This window comes from Falco biarmicus, chromosome 11, assembly GCF_023638135.1.
Source record: "Falco biarmicus isolate bFalBia1 chromosome 11, bFalBia1.pri, whole genome shotgun sequence".
Classification (NCBI taxonomy): domain Eukaryota; kingdom Metazoa; phylum Chordata; class Aves; order Falconiformes; family Falconidae; genus Falco; species Falco biarmicus.
Genome location: NC_079298.1, coordinates 7658395 through 7676092, shown reverse-complemented (window position 1 = coordinate 7676092; position 17698 = coordinate 7658395). Strand labels below are relative to the sequence as shown.

The 17698-nt window shown below is 38.3% G+C and overlaps 1 protein-coding gene across 8 annotated transcripts in view; it reads right to left on the bottom strand.

The window, feature by feature from the left end:
- Positions 1–17698, bottom strand: part of DAB1 (DAB adaptor protein 1) — a 168033-nt gene that overhangs the window by 114101 nt on the left and 36234 nt on the right. For 4 of the 8 annotated variants that reach the window (XM_056356022.1, XM_056356028.1, XM_056356027.1 and 1 more), the window contains exon 1: positions 8627–8714. Coding sequence is in view for 4 of the 8 variants with exons in the window: in XM_056356020.1 (XP_056211995.1) it covers positions 8627–8693 (67 nt within the window). In the remaining 4 variants the exon portion in view is untranslated. Of the gene's footprint in view, positions 1–8626; positions 8827–16067; positions 16155–17698 lie in introns of those variants that run through there. The other 4 variants (XM_056356021.1, XM_056356026.1, XM_056356025.1 and 1 more) reach the window with 2 other exon arrangements.

Below are 17698 nucleotides of genomic sequence, written 5' to 3'. Positions count from 1 at the left end.
TTTGTCACTCAAAAAAAAGTCACTTAGCAGTTTCCATAGGTGCATAAACCATCAGTCTACCATCCAGCTGTTTGTTACTTTAACATTAGAAGCACCAGGAAACCAGCAACAGAAACCACTATGGCAGGCGAACAGGAGAAGAAAAAACTCTTGAGGTACACATAAAAAGAACTGTAAAAAAAAAAAAAATTCAGTTAAGCACATATAATATACCTACCCATGATTTCACTATGAATTGGCCTCATTTAAAAAACTGAAAAAAAATTTTGCTTTTTATTTAGCCCTTTGTGTGGATCTTTTGTATGAAAACAAACACATTTTGTTAAACCAAATATATTGCCTCATCTGCAAAACCAACCAACTGTAAAAGCAGAAAAATGCATTTTTTCCTGTCTTTACATTACACTAGCTATTACATATAACAAAGTTTACTTAAAAATAATACAAACAATATGTAATTATTTCTGAGGACACATTTACCTCTAAGAGGAATTAATTTTCAAGAGGAATGTTATACTTAAACACACTCAGTCACTGTGCCGTTGGATATCCCAAGTACATTACATATTATATTACCTTTATTCTGGATGTCAAATAATGTCAATATTGATTCTTTAGTTAGAGCGAATCATCTGCAAGGCTCACAGCCACATCTTTTCTTCACTCCTGAGGAGCACAGTGAATGTCTGGGCCTGACATATTTATCAGAGGGAGTTTAAGCCTATTACTTGGTCAAATTCACTATATATTTCTTTGAACTCTTGAAGAGGAATATGTCATAAGTTATGAATGAAGGGCTTACAAATTCACCCGCAGTATATTTCAAAAGGCTACCAATTTTGCAGCCACACTTTTCTTAACAGTAAGTGATCAGTATTCAGAAGGTCTATGATGTTGAAGATTAAGGACACACTTATTTTTCAACTAAATTTTTTGTGACCAATCTACTGAGATATTTAGCTATACACTTCTGTTTCTGGTTGCTTAAAAACACAAACAAAAACATGCATGTTTCCTCTAACTTGTACGTTGCTCCACACTTTTTTCTTCACAAGCTGACTAATGAAATTACTACGATACTATTACTGACAGAGACAGACATACTAGTTAGAGCACAAAATAAGAAGCAGGACCCTCAGATTACATATCAAGCTCTGCCCTGATTTGTGGCATAAACTTTAATTGAGAGATCAGCACTGGCTTTCGATGCAAAGATCTAACCACCTTTGAAAACAATTTACATTTCCCCCATACGTACATAGGCCATGAAAGCTCATTACTTTCCAGAAATTATATAAAATTATGTAACTTTTGAGGAATTTTCCCTAGTAATATGACAAAGTATACACTGCAATAACGTGGACATTAATGCTAAGTGTTACCTGTTAATTTCAGGGAAAATTGGTGAGCAATTTAATGCTTCGAAGATCGCTGGGATCAAACTAACATTCCAGTTTTATTTGTCTTTGATTTCCCTTCAGCAAAATGGGAGCATTTATCAATGCAGCTGATACTCACTGTAAAGTATAGGTTAGATGTAAGACTGATGTATTTTATTCTTACTTGCAGTATTTCCCATGTCAATGGAAAAGACAAAATGTTTCAGAAAAGTAGAAATGTTCAAATGCATGTAACAACATGCTGACAGAAATGTCATTCATTAATATGTATTAGGCAGGCAAATATCTTTAGATGAAGAATGATATAAAAACATTGTCATCATCAACATACTTGTCCCTATAGAATATTTCTATGTGAGCCGTATTAGGAAACTTCCACTAATCCAAACCTCTAGAGGCAATTTAGCTACTAATCTGGATGAATTAGGTCACTCCTGCTCAGTTACATTCATTACGTGACAGAACTTTCTTCCCTGAACTCTCTGAACAAAACTCTTTATTTAAAAAGATCCTAATTTTGCTGGGAGTCTTTTCAATGACTGCATGTGGAGAAAAGGCTCCCCTGAAAATTAATTTATTTGGCTGTTCGGCAGTTCTACTTCCTTACCAGCCCCATCCCCTCACTTTCTCTGTATTTCAGTCAAATCTCAGACGTAGTTTAGCAGTGTAAGCGGATGAAGCCAGAAACAATGGACAGCACAGGCTGAAGTGGATGCATAGGTGATCCTCACCCCCAGCAACCAACAGATTTCCTAATGTACAGCCAGACTTGGAGCCCAGCAACACCCACCTGTATTTAATGACTGTTACATGAGTCTAATCCTCCATGGAACATGCATTGCATTAAGCTCCTAATTACCAGTTTCCACTGAAACGCTTTGACGACTGTTAAAATATTGAGAAATGATAACATAACAGAAGCTCTCAGGAAATGTTATTCTTCACACTCAACAGATTATTGATTCCTCTACTGAGGAGCAGCAAAGTAGCAAGAGCTCCAACCTTAACATAGGCAGACCTGTCTCTCAATTAAAAACAACAGTAAATATTTTAACTGCAACAAGACGCAACATCCATTACCCCCGAAGAATGCTTCAATTAACACAACCACAGACCCCCTTTGGTTGAATGTGGGTTTTAAAACAGAATTCATGAGCTCTCTAATTTATGATAGGTTATTGGATAACTCTTGTTAATTATAGCTACACAACGTCAAAATTAATGATTTTCCCACCCTCTTTCAACTTGAGAATGAATTCATAACTTACATCAAGACTCAAAAGATGTGCAATTAATGTTGTTAGCAACCATTTCACAAAAGAGATTTGTTAAAGGCAGGCATGTGGACACAATTAGTGCATCAATTAATGTTATTGTTACTTGATCTATAAATTATTGAAAAACTCATAACTGCTGCATGGAAACAAAGCAAATCCTCTCCCTGACAATAAGTTCCTGACTGTGCCCCTCTTTCATTACTCTTTAGATCAAATTTGAATTTTGCTGGATTCCATTAATCTTAGCTATGTAAACAGAAAAATAAATGAACCTATACCAATCGACAACTTGAAATGCCTCATTACAGTGATGACGCTTTAATTGTTGTTAGCTGATCATAATGTTAACAAAAAAAAGTTAAGTAAAAACATCCCACCATCATTGTTCATAGCACTTACTAAACTGAAGATCCAATGTGGAAACGAACCTGTAAAACTGCATCGAGATTTCTATGTATCAGCAAAAGCGTAAATGTCACATAAACCAGAAACCTCCATCCCACTCTCAAATTTAGCAATTACTAGCCCAAAGATTAGATTCAAATAAGGTCTAAGAAACCCAAAACAGGACTTCAGTAGCATGAGGTACCTATGATGAAAACTGAAAATGACAAAACAGAACCTTATTTAAAGGCTGCTTATCCCCAAAGGCTTTTAAACTAACTAGGCACCTCCTGTTTGATCTTAGTATGACTAGAGTTTTGCTCATGGGGACGCAACGGTTTTCCTTTAGATAGTTAGACAGACTCCAGTCTCTCATTAGAGTTTAAAAGACCCAGGAAAGAGACATGACTCTGCCAGAGGCCAAATCCTACAGATGTGAATGGTTCCGAAGCCACTGCATTACTTTTAATTAGTAGTCAAATGGGGCATTTAAGTTTTTTTGCCGTCCTGATCCCAAGAGGATCAAACTCTGATCTTCCATCAGCATGAAAGCACTGCCACACACCGCTGTCCGCTCTGCTGGCACACCACAGTAACGCCTTGCCTGGCACTAAGCCCCCCTCAGCAGAGACCACTCCCATCTTCCCTCCCCACGCACAGCTTCAGAACTTGTATACTGATTCAGTCAAAATATTATTGAATTATGTTATGGCTACAAGACATCTATGGTAAAGAAATAGCACATCACACCTTCTCTAAATTTCACCTTCCTGCTGGTTAGTTATGGCAGTCCCTGGCTTGGTGGCCGGCCCACTGTGAAATCTGTTTCCAGATGCCACGTGCTTCCCAAGCACTGCAGTGGAAGCCTATTAAATAAGGGAATTTCACCCATGGGGATCCTTAGCACCAAAGATCGTTATGCTGATTGCCAACAAACCTGAGCTCCTCTTTGTATCTTGCTTCCATTTTTAAAAGTCCCTGTCATTTTGAAAATTGACTCAAAAGTCTTATTATAGGGGATATAATGAGAGATGATTTTGTAAAAATATCCTAAGCTTCAAATAGCATAATTACAGAATTAAGTGCAAGAGGAAGAGACTAAATCCCTAGAAAAGTCTCCTTGCCTTCCCCCAAGCAGATGCAGATCTGCATGCAAATTTGGTAGCCTGGCTCGCTCCTTTATTAACCTCCCATTTCAGTTTTCCTGTTTAAGTTAATTTTGCAGGAAGGGATTTTTCAAGGCAGTTATCAGTGTGGATTCAACATCAATGCAACACATTTCCCCAAAAAAGGTTTCTAAATCAATTTTAATTCTGATAGGCTCAAGTTAATGTTTTCAATTTGATTCAATAATCCATACACACTTAGAAAATGGCTCCCCCCCAATGTACTGCATGACAAACATGGTGTATGTTTCTAACAACCTTGGCTAACAAAAAAACCTGTTTTTCCATCCTGAATGGTACAAACATGTAATTTTTATTCAGCCCTCAATGAACAACATGACATAAACAAATGAAATAAAATCAGCCTTTAAGATCATTATTTGAATCATTAATTCTCTAAACGCTTCTTAATGAAGTTTCTTACAGAAGGTTTTTGGCAAACTCACCAAAAAAGTCCTCAAATAGAGCTTTCTAAATCTCCTGAGAATGTTGCATGATTTCCTTTAACAGAGCAACACAAAAGCTCTTCAGGACGTCTTTTAAAATGTGAGGAAGTTCTCAAAAAAGGTAATTACAACACAGTTAATAGTAGTTATCAGCCAAGACTGGCATGAAGATTAGGGCTGGAGGTGAGGGATGGCAGAAATATAATCTCCTCTAATAGCATCTAGTGTGCTGCAAGTTCCTAAGATGGAATAAATGGTAGACAGGAGGGCTGTAAGCATCTTCACAGTACATGGAGCAAAAAGTGACAGTCTAGAGAGGAAGGGAGGTGCTTGGCTCACCACTGTTTTCCTGTGCCTTCAAGTCAGTTAAACTCCCACACTCTGCTGGGGTATGACCAGGTGGCATTTCTAGGGCCCATCAAATTGCAGATCCATCAGATATTGACTGAATAAAAGGCAAAATTAGTACCTGGTTTTTTAATAGCCTATTTGTAAGATTACCCAGGGTGATAATGTTAACATACACAATTGCAATTTGTTATTATCATGCTAATATTGAGGTTCCCTACAGTACATTAGAGTTTCACAGCTGTGATTCTACTTAAACAGCAGCTTCTAAGAGGATTTTGTATGCAAGTTCTTGTCCTAACTGTAGCAATAATCCTTTAGTGTTAGAACAGAACACTGTCTTACAAACCAGCTCAGGTGACAATGGAAAGAGACCAAAGAGTTGACTATGACTAGAAAGTTTATGGCTGTACAATGTGCCTAATGAGAAATGTTTTCATAACCTCTTGTAAGAGAATGATCTGCATACAACTACAAAAAGAGATAGGTGTTCCCAACACAAAAAAGAAATACTCAGTAAAATTTGTAACTCTGCAGGAGCATTAATGTCACTAGCCCCATCTGCAGCAGAAATCAAACTATTTCCCCGTCACCCAAAAATCAGCAATCTATGCAACGGAGTCTAAAAGCAGTCATAAGAAACCATAAACGAACTTCAAACACACATCCCACCCAGCTGCAGGGAGTTAGCTCACCCCAGCAGCAGGACTTTGCATGCACACTCACTGAGTATTATGAGACAACTCCTGGACCTTTCCTCTAACCTGTCCAGGTTATTAAATTGTTTGCTTAACTAATGATGTTACAGGGCCTGTAATTCAAGGCAGACACTAGACCACAAACGTACAAGTCGCATCATCTGAATAACCATCACTTTCTTTTTGGTCACTGTACTCCAATAAGAAGAGTAGCTTGCATTTATCTGTCATCTTACCATGTTTTATATTCATATACCTGGCAAATCTTAGGAATCAAGCTTTATGTTATTTCAGCACTTTAAAAAAGAAACACTACCTGACAGATGTAGAGCTTTATACAGATGTAGAGCTAAAGATACTGCCGAAACTACACAGAAGAGATGCTGAGATCACGAAAGAACCCTGCCCCATCCTGCAACTCTGTAATAATCCTCATCCCCTTTCAGTCAGCCCAGACCTGCAGCATGGGATACATCTATGGGGCCGACATTCTGTTAGGAAGTTAAGCTCAAGCTTACTGCTCTTTCTCAGCACAGCGCTGCGAGCTGCAGATGGCAGAAGTACCAGAACAGTAGATAGCACAGCAGGAGAGGCCCCTCCCTGCTCTGGATGGAAATGGTTGCATGGCTCTTGCAGAAGTACAACAAACTCTGCTTCACTGGAAATACACTATAGCTGAAATTTGTGTTTATAAAGCAGACTAATTTCTTGGGAATACTCAGTGCCATTGCATAATCAACCTCATTGATTAGTAACATTAGAAACTTCATGTTAGTACTTGTTACCTGTCACTGCTCATGGTTAATGAACCCAGGGAAAAAAGAAGAAAAAAATTCCGTTTTTCACATGTCCATCATTCACACTATACAGAGCAAGGCTCATTTGTTGAAATATACGCAAATACATACAATTCAATTACAAGTAAATGATCACACCAAGTTCCTATTGACTTTCATTATGTGGGATTTGAACAGACAACACTGCCTGAATTGTATACCTTGTCTGTATAAAGCATTCACTGTACCACAAAGCCTTCGGATGGCTAGATGTGATCAAATGCACTCAGACTTGCACATGCAATACACAAGATTAATTCTGGGGATGTGCTACTGCCATACAGTGTCCCTTCCAGTTCTTCAGATACTTGTACATGCTGCAGGGAGCTCTGACCGCTGCCACAGAACGTATTTTATACTTCTTCTCAGCAGCAAAGGTAATTCTCAGAATTCCCATTCGGGGGATAGAATCAGACTTGTTGCAGAGAAGCATTCAGTTATTGTGATTTATGAAAATGTTTTTAGAGATGGATGCTGAATATTTTATTAACATAAACATCAAGTTCCTACAACAGTTGTTTGCTGTTTTCAAAAGTTGCACCCTCCAGCAGAAGAAACAACATAGGAGACACAAATCAAAAAGATGTTATCCATAATGCAAAGGACTGACATTTTTTAATTTCCTGCCTGCCCAAAAATACTGAATGATCATACAACCAAAGCATCTTTACTTTCTTTACTTGCTTTGAACACATCTCTCAGATTCTCACATTCTCATTTAAATCAAAGTTCCCCTATTTTTCCCTTTCTAAACTACAGCTTTTTAATCTTAGTCATTTTTCCCTTGTGAGTTTAGGCCTACAACAGTAATAAGCGTTCTAAACCATCTTCCCAAACAAACACTTAATTTTTTTTAATCGCTGTGTCTCTTTTTAAAAACACTAATACAAAGACGTCTGATAAAAAAAGCTATAACAAACACAAGGCCTTAATTATGGGTTTGGTAGAATTGCCGCAATAAAAGGTATAGCTGCCCAGAAATTTAACAAGACGTCTAAGATGAGTAAAATCAGCAACAGACACGTATGAGCAAAGATGAGAATTTCTTAAATTTAAAGATTCCTCAGAAATGGCTAAATTACACACCCAGAAAAAGAAACAGAATGACAAACTGAAAAGCTCATGTGAAAGTCCGAATCTTGCTGCCTCAAGTATTAAAACTACTAAGTATGATTTTTTTGTTTGTTTTACTTTTTTATTTGAACAATTTGTATTAAATCTGTTTTCAACCTCAATTTCATTATCTGTATAGGTTTTTAAAAATAATAATAAAAAAATTAATCAAAGACGGCTACGCAGAACAAGAATTCCCACTAGAATTCAAGGCCTTGGCCTCCAAATTCATCAGTACTTAAAACCACAAGCAATAAAAATACTAATAAAAATGTAAGGATAAAAAAACCTTACTGAAAATCTTTCAGTACTCCTATTCATAAACACTAGATTCATATCGTCCAATTTCTCACGCTCATCAGCCCAAGGAACTGCCCTACAATCTGATACAAAACTATAAATACAAACATGAACTTATCCAACCATGCATTTTAATTTTGAGTTTTTCTCCTCCTCGTTTCTATTTCCTTTACCAGATTACCATTAATCTCTCTATAGATTGCTACTAAGGTCTCTGTAACTTCATAAAGTGTCTGTAAGATTCAAACTCCAGTAACGGGAAGTGCATTTAAGCTCTGGTTAGTTCAAAACAAAGTAGTAACAAAGCCTTTAGAAGAAAATTCACATATTGACAGAGAAAAAATCCTTACCTTTTGCTAAGAGTAATTTAAAAAAATCCATTTCCATTTGTGAAAATTGAAATATACATGCAGAGTAAAAATTAATGAACTGTAATACATAAGTTCTTTCTTACATTTTAATACATTTCAGTAAGATGTATTTTTAATGTTAGAGAACCAAATCCCACATTCCCAAACCAGACTTCCACTGGGCTTAACAAATTTGACTTTCACTGAGCACACAGATAACAGAAGAATCACAGATGCATAAAAGGTGGTTGATGTAGGAGCTGATTAAAGTACAAAACACATACAAATAAAGAGAAATGAGTCACTACCTTTCTTTTTGGAGTCTTTCTTTGTGCTGGTTTTAACAGCCACTTGAAGTTCTGTCTCAGTTGACATCCTATATCCTTAGTCCTCTTCACACAGATCCAGGATCTCGGTCAGGCTCATTTAGAACGTCTCTCCAAGAGAATAATTCAGCCTTTCAGATACTGTAACCCAAACAGTTCATCTCATTCACTCCTTTGGAGTGCTGTTAAAGGAGGAAACAAAAATTAATGGTCATTCTCTGAGTTTAAAACATCTAAAAATAAAGAAAAAAGAAAAAAAGCAGAAAACCACTGCAAGCTTACTGAGGAAGAAAACTATGAAGTTCTCCATCTATAGAGTCAATTGATCACAATTTCAGATGATTAAATACAGTCATCTAGTCCTGTCTGAGATGTTTTGGCCTATCTGAGACGTCTCCACAGACTAAAGACACCACACAAGGTATACAGAAGACCTGTACTTCCAGACCAGCAGCTGGAGGACAAAGACTGTGATCCAGAAAGTAGTTGGAAATGTTACCAAAAGCAAAAAAATTCTGAAAGGACTCAATTCCTAAATGCAACAATTCCAAGGCAAAAACATATTGCCAGATAGTCAGTTCAGATTTTTACTCCTCAAATGCTCTTATGATGCTTTTGTTCTCCTGCTAGAACAAAGACAAATGAAAAATGTATTCATTACTCACACTGAGAACATCATACTTTGCCACTCCTCTTGCTTATGCAAATGTTTCCTGTATAAAAGAATCTACCTCCATGTAAACAAAGCTGTAGTTCTTAACATCCATCTAGTATTTTTTCTTGCAAAGAACTTTGAAAATACAGTTAATTAAACCTACAAAATAAAAACAGGATATGGGGCAAAAAGATAACATTTAGGGAGCAAGCTATAGATTTACATACATATTTGTTGGGGAGATACGCAAATGCACCAGCTGTGAAGCCACAGCAGCGAGTGCAGAAACGTGCTGGAGCAGTATGAGGGAGGCAGGCTGTGAGGCTACAGGTAGGACCGGGGATCTACAGGCAAAGAACATACAAAGAATAAACCACTACCTCCATTTCTTACTGCTGGTCCCTCCTGCTCTGAAGGATGAGCCACCTACTTCAGCCAGTCTGTTGAGGGCAGATGACCATGCTGTCCTGAAGCCATTTGTCATGATGTTGCCTTACTAAATGCATCTTCTTATTGCCCTTCCTTTTTGTGGAAAAGTTCTCATTATTAGCACAATTACGTTGAAGTCCATCTGGTCTGTCTGAACAGCTGCCCAGTTATTAAAAAAGCATTTAATAAAGAAATTAACCCAGCATATCAGCTGGTTAGCTGGCCAGAGATTAACTACAGTTATAGTTATTTACTAACATTCCTTCTCTGTCATTTAAGAAAGTAATACAGTGCAAACACTGACGTAATTTTGACAGTTTAAATCACTTTTCACAGTCAGGGCTGTGAAGCCGCTGGTACTTTCAAATCCAGGCTCTTTTAACATTTTAAAATGCTTCAGTAACACTACACTGCCATGCACTGTCTGAAGTGATTTAATATTGCTGAAGTGTGTCAGGGGCTTTCTTTAATAAGCTCTTCAAATCTGTATGCGTATTATAGAATATTCAAAGATAGCTTTTCAAAATCTACTGAACTGATTTCAAAATACAGAATTCCCTGTTCCTCCTCTATGGAGTCTGAGTAAGTGTAACATAGCAAAAAGGAGGAAAAATAAAGGAACTTTCAAATCAAAGTTGTAGTGCTTACTAAATACACCTTGGACCACCTGAACAGACTAAAAGCATTTTGATTAAAACAGTAGAAAAGGACAGAGCAAATGCAGGTTGATCACAGAAAGAAAAAGAATAAAGTAACAGACCCCAAACTAACAGTTGTTCAGGATCTGAAGCACTCTGGCCAGATCCACGGCCAGGGAGATGTCTCTCCCCCAGACAGTCACGGTGGGATACCACATGCAGCAACCACTGGGCCCCGGCACAGATCGATGCATTCACTGCATGGCGAGGGAACCACCGCACCCTGCCTTCGATGGGATCGCTCTTCACTTACGCTTGAAATCCCCTCAGCAAACAGGGAGAAAGGCGCTGCAGAGAACAGATGTCCCTCACAACCCCCATCGCCTTCCCCTCCCCCTGCACACAACCCAATTTAATAATATTTAGTTTTACAGCCCAGTAGGGATGCATCAGTCTTTATAGCTCAATGGCACTTACTTAAAGCATCTCTCAAGTCACACCTGGATTGACGGTTTATTTTTGTAGAATTTGGATTTGTATTTACCTAAAGGTTAACTGCATTATAAGAAGCACTAACACACACCACTTCATTAGGAAAATATTTATAAATAAGTTCCATTTATTTTATTTTTTTTAAAAAAAAACACACTAACCCCCTACACACACACACACAAAAACAAAAACAAACAAAGAAAAAAACCCCACATCTCAAAAAAGAAATAGAAAATATCCCCAGGGTCAAGAGTCAAGCAAGTTTTAATGTCTTAGAAGACTGTTGTGGGTACAAAGCATCAAGCATGTCATCTCCTGTTGTCAGCTACTTTCAACAGGATAGCTGAAATAGTAGCATCTGAACGGCACTGAATATTTTAAAATAACAACATATGACTGCTATCTCATTTCAAACTCTCCAGAAAAGCTATATCCCCTCGAGGCTATCCCACTGAGTAATATTTTTTAAAATAAATGCATGTCTATTTTTGGACAGGTTCACATATCGATTTACTTTAAAACCTAATCAGGTCATACTCTCGCAGGCTCATAGATCCTTGAATAAAGTAATAGGTATCTTTCTAAAGGAGCGCATAAACATCTGTCAGATGCAAGCAATAGTTCAAACTGAATTTGCTACAGAGACAATTCCTCCAACAGCATAGGTCTTTACATAAGCTACATTAGTAAACTTTCATATACTGTCCGTATTTCAGCCATTTATTACCCAGATGAGAATGGCAGTCAATCTGCTCCTCACCGCAACAGCTTTTATTGTCTCCTCCAATCTAGGTCACCGTTGTTAAATACTATGGTCTTCCAACTGTGGGAAGTACCGCAGCATGTGTTTTATCAGTGAGATGCTATTTTCTTTGATCAGTTCTGCCACGTTTCTCTCCCTGCTCTAAAGACAAAATTTCATTAGCTGCACTTAAAAAAAATAAATCCATCATCTCACATGTATCCACTCCAACAATCTTCTTGTGTGCCTTGTTACTGCTCCAGCTATTACAATGTTATGTGCATGCCTCAGCTTTTCCTAAAGAGGATTCAGAGCTCTTCATTTTAACAAAATACTGACATTCTCTGTTCCCTTATTAAGTGGCTACAGCAGGAACACAATCAGCGCATTCTGGAATTAACTGGCTTTTAATTCCAAGAGAAGTCTTAATCCTGCATTCTGTATTACAGGCACAAAACCTAAAGTCTTAGTGAAGAAATATTTTTGTAAATTCACTTTGCAGTTAGGATTAAGACAGGTTGGACCTTTTATGCACAGGGAAATTAGTCACGTGCTCCGCCCGCCTCCCCTACGCATCTGTAAAGCAACAATTTCTGTCAAATCATTTGTCTTTTCAACCATGCTTGAGCAAGCTCATGAAGGGGTTATTAGGCGACTTCCCCTGGCCTGAGTTACGAAGGAGGTCAGACAAATCATGGTACTTCCCCTCTGGCTTTAAAATACATGAATTTATTAATTTTCTTCAGGCCTTCAAAACTCAAGAAGTTCCCTCCCCTGAAACCAGTTTCTATCTGCTTATGTAAAGGAAAAGCTGTCTTAGAAAGGATTTGTATCTAAGCCCTGGCATTCCCTAGGTATTTAAGTTCTCTACAGCCCCAAAGCGGGATGTGACAAAGAGGATGGTACCTCCCAAACTCTAGTTTGGCAAAACAAAATGCATGCTACCATCCTTAGCTCCTGCTTTTATATCTCTGAAGCCTTGCCATTCATTTCCTTTCCTCCAAAGCACCCAGTATAAAAATAATCTGTAAGGGAACACTGACACCCACGATTTTGCAAGTGTTAACGCTCAAAAATATTAAAAGGGCAAAATATAAGTGACAAAAGAATTTAAAAAGTGCTGTGGTCCTGGAAAAGTGAAAACAGTTTAAGCACAACAGACTGCTATCCAGGGAGAAAAACATTACTCATCAACTTCTCATCTGACCACACAGCCTAACACAGGGAACTTCAGTGGGACGGACACGAACAGATGGCGGAAAAACCCATCCTTGCCATTAGTGCCCTTTATACCCTCCAGAGAGAGGAAGCCATGAAATCCTTTGGAGCTGCTCACACTATTCTGTACTCATCCACTCATTTCCCCAGCGGTCAGGTCTTGCAAACATCCATGGGAAGCTACTTGGTATCAGATTATTAATCTGTAACAGACAGCATTACATTAATTCCAAACTGAAACCCAAGGGACAGGTCCAAAACCCACTGATATATTTTGGTTAATAAGGCCTATAAGTAAGAACAAGAAAACAAGGAAGACGAGGTGAAAGAGAGAGCTTAACATGCTGACACAGGAGAAAATGAAGAGGAAAAGCAAAGGAAGGGGGAAGCTGTCCCTGTATATTCTTCATTAAAGCAAATTCTGCAAGAATGTGTTTAGCAGCAAAGTCTAAGCCAACTCATGCACTGAACTTCTAGCTAGCCTGCAAAAAGAAAACAATCTCCGCTAGACTGTTGAATGCTCCCCATCCCTCTTCTCCGATTTTGTCATTTGCCCAGGGAACAGCCTAATACACTGTTTCTAGTGACAAAGTCAAATGACACTCTCTCACAGCATCATATGTCAATCACTGCTTTTTCCTGCAATGTCTTTACTGGCATTTCTGTAGCCTGGAAAGGTGAAAAGGAAGCTTGCTGTTCACACGCACCAACTGAGATCCTACACAGAAACGCATTCCCTCAGCAAAGTGTGGAAAGCCAAGGGCCCTGTTTAACTCCTCTGTCCCCCCTGGCAAACTGCACAGGCTCCTTTGACACCCAGCACCCTCCTTCTCCTCCTACCACCCCAAGTCACACAGCTTGCCAAGGCTCACAGCTGCCTCCACATTCCGTACCTGGGTTGGTTTGCTCTGAAATGAGCAGGTACTCACCTCCTCCTCTGATTTTGTATATACTACAGTAAAGGGAGGAGATTTATGTGCTTTACTATGCTGTCTGTACTATGTATGTAGTGAGATACCAGAGCAATACTTCCCAATTAACCCTTTTTAATTCTTCCAACATCAGATAACTTAGTACTCAAACCATAATGTCTGATTTCCCTTTGTATATAGTTGCTATTTGTTTAACTGTATTTATAAAATACTCCTTTTACCTCCTGAAAATAAGCTCTTTTAAAAAAAAAAACCCTACATGTAACTAAGGCAAATAACACATTTTATTGAATTTATTGTGGTTTACAATATGCTTCATTATTCTATCTCTAGGGTATCTTTCAGGCATGCTACCCAGTTCCTCAGATGGTGTAAATAGCACCATTAAAGCTGATTTACCACTAGAAGAGCATCTTGCCAAAAAATTGACCTATAAAATATTTCCAAAGTAAGATGTTTATTAGTATTCCAATGACAGCAGGAATAATTACTAAAATTCCTCCTGGAAATCGCTCCATGTAGCGGTGAATACTACATTCCACCTCACCAATTATTCACCAGAAGTGCTGTGAATTTTCTACTCATAGAAAATGCTGACTGGATTAAAAAGATGGCTTTCAAAGGAATTAATTGATTTCATCAACATTTTTAATGGAAAATTACTAACATTTCATTTTAATATAACAGTTTCTATTTTGTATTATATAGGACAGCATTCTGGAAACAAAGGTAAAACAGAGAACATGGATGTTGTTTTAACAGAATTTTTGAAAATATTTGAAAGCATGCCATTTTGCATTCAGGAAAAGCTACTTTGTGTAGGTTCATAATTTTTCTCAGGAAGGATATTCAAATGCTCTTACGAAAAACTGAGAGATTTGAGCCAATCACTAAAACCAATAGGAAAATATTTGCATTTTTTCCTTCAATGCTTTCAACATGAAATTCATCCTTTTAAAAGGATTTATATAATAATAGAGTAAAACCTCTTAAAAAAAACACCACCAAAAACCAAAACCACGAAATAAAAAACACCTAGCACTGAGAACCCAGGACTTACTGCTCTCACTTGTTCTGCTCTATTGCTGACCACAGCTAGTGCTGAGTAATTCCAGTGCTGCCATGGTCCCTTCACTTTGTCTTAAGTCTGACTCCCACTAATCAGGTATCAACCTTCCACAGGTTTTGTTAACACCTACCTCTTCTTTGAGCTAGGTACGTACCTGGGAGCACCATCATACAACATGAGCAGCATTGCTTTCAGGAGTCTTGCAAAGGCTAGAAAGGACAGAATCAAACCCCAAATCTATCGCCACAGAAAATTCAAGGCTGGAGATCAAAATGGAAAAGACAACGACTAAAAACAGTCATGGCAGCACTGTTTGCCTTCAGTTCCACAAGAAAGTGCGCAAGTCTGCTGGACAAGTACATTTGCAGTCTTGAACGAAGCAAATCATTCCTGGAAAAGGCTAGACACGCACACACTTCCCAGTACTCTCACGCCAGACCCTGGGAAGGAAGCAATGCAGAGGCTGGTGTTTGCTTCTCCTCTGCCTGTGTAGCAGGGAATGCAACTCCAGCCCAAACGAGTGGCTGAAAACGAGCAACAAACCTCCTGTGTGCTGGGGTAAAATATAACACACGTTGTTCCTTCAAACATATTATTCTGATTTAAGATGCAAAACTCCCCTCAAAGTGCTATCTGTAAGCTTTTGCAGGGTATGACATACAAAAGAGCACTGCCACTGAACAGAACAGGCTTAAAAACTTGACACCATTCCTCCGATACCAAGAGGCTGCTATGTTACCAGGTAACATGGGATGTTGTTCAGATTGGACTAGAGTGAAACTGAATTACCTAAATGCTTTTCCTATATGAATTGCATTACGCCAAGGCTTTACTATACCGAGATTACTACGCGGCTGACCCTGAAGCAGAAAAGAAAAAGAATTTCTGGTAACCCTGTGTAAGAACAAACAAGAAACAAAACTCAAAACTGCTACAAATACTGCCCGGGCACAGCCTGACTGCGATCTGAGCTCCGCTAGCAGAAAACTGCCTTACCTCCATTAAAGTCAATAAAGTCACACCAGCACAAAATCAATAGCATTACATTTGACTTATATTGGCGTAACTCCATTGATTTTAATGGAGTTGGAGTTACACCAATTTTATGCTGGTGTATCTGCATTAGTGTCAGTGAAGTTATGCCGGCGTGACTGAAGCAAACAACACCAGACCAACCAACCCCTTGTATGTCTAAAATTCAATGTCATTAACTCTAAAGCAACAAGAAAATGCAAATCTGTACATTACCAGAGCAGGGCCTTTGGAATTTATATTTGCAAAGGAGAAGAACAGCTCTTTTTTGATCCTCTCGACACCAAAGAAACAGAGTGAAGACTAAGAAGGGAAAAAGGACAAAGTACACAGTTGGGATCACAGTATTCTGTAATTAGAGCTGTTAAATGATTACTAAAGCGTGGTGGTGCAATCATCACACTGAAGGAAAGGGAGAAGTATGCAGTCAGGAGCATCACCAGGGAGAAGGTAAAAGCAATGTCAGAGACACCACGTTTTATATTTAAATGCAAATTCCTCGCAATCAGAATCTGTGCCTTCTAATTGGAAGAAAAGGTTATGGAATTAAATGTCTCGCATCCTGGACAGCTCAGCATGTTTTTAAGTGGCACAGTAAGTTGAAGGCAACTTATTCATCTCCTCCTGTCCTTTATAAAAATATCTTAATTCAGCTCTCTCTCTTTTAATTTCAAGATTACTTTCTTAATATTGCAAGTGAGACTGAACATGTTCTCCCCCTCTCATTCATGTTAAATAAAGCACAATACTCACACAAGATCCAACTTAAGCTATAGACTGAAATCTGAAGTAGACCGTGAAGTGATGCTTTATACTGGCCTTCTTAACGGACGTGAACTCTGCACCAACTTTTTCAGGTCCCTTTGAGATTTGCTCAGTCACATGAGGTAACCTATACATCGTGCCCTTCAATTTTCTGAATGCTTCCTGACTTTACAGGAAAGCAAAGCAAACTTTCCTAATGTCAACAACTACAAAAAAAACCCCTACGCCAGGATCTTTATTCACTGCTATTTTTCAACACTCACCCCTTGTTCCCTGACAGTTAAGTATTAGGAAAACTAATCAGAGGACTTCACCTTTCTGTAAACGGACTTTTGATTTATTACACCAAACCCAACCACTAGACTTCTACCAAAGTTCATTGACTAGCACAGCAAAGGGGAAGAAGCAAAAAGCTTTCTGGGACTGTAAGTATGAATTTACACATACAAGCAAAAATTATTTTCACATTGTTGTTCCACAACCAACAAATACCAATATTTTAAACCATTTAGTAAATGAGTTTTAGCTACAGAAATACTTTCAACAGTTCAATTTAAGTACTTGTCTTTAAACCAGCAATGTCACTCATGAAGGTAATTCCACACGACTGCGAAGATAAACAGCAGGCAGACTCCTGAACGATACCAAACAGAAGTATTTGAGAACAGCTGCTGGATTTTACTGGAGAAATTTCAAACCATAAATAATTTTCTTGAATTCACTTATCTCTTCTCATCTCATTTGTGAATGCAGTGCCTTGTATTTGACCACATCATACACTGCTCCACAAATGCCTTTTGCTTTGTATCAGTAAGAATGGTAACCACTTTGAAAGGGAGGAGGCACCTCCCATAAGAAGTCAGGATCTACACATCTTCTGTTTGCAGGTAAGATTCAACACGTTTCTTTCTAAATAATGAAAGACAGCACTGTTCCCACTGCTGGAAAATACACCAAAGGGGGAAAAAACCCAACCCAACAATCTAACCTTTGAATCTGTGGGGGCCAAGTGTTGTTTCCTGTATTGTAATATCATACAGAGAAACGTACCTGTCTCCACTCTGCTTTAACCACACAGTTGG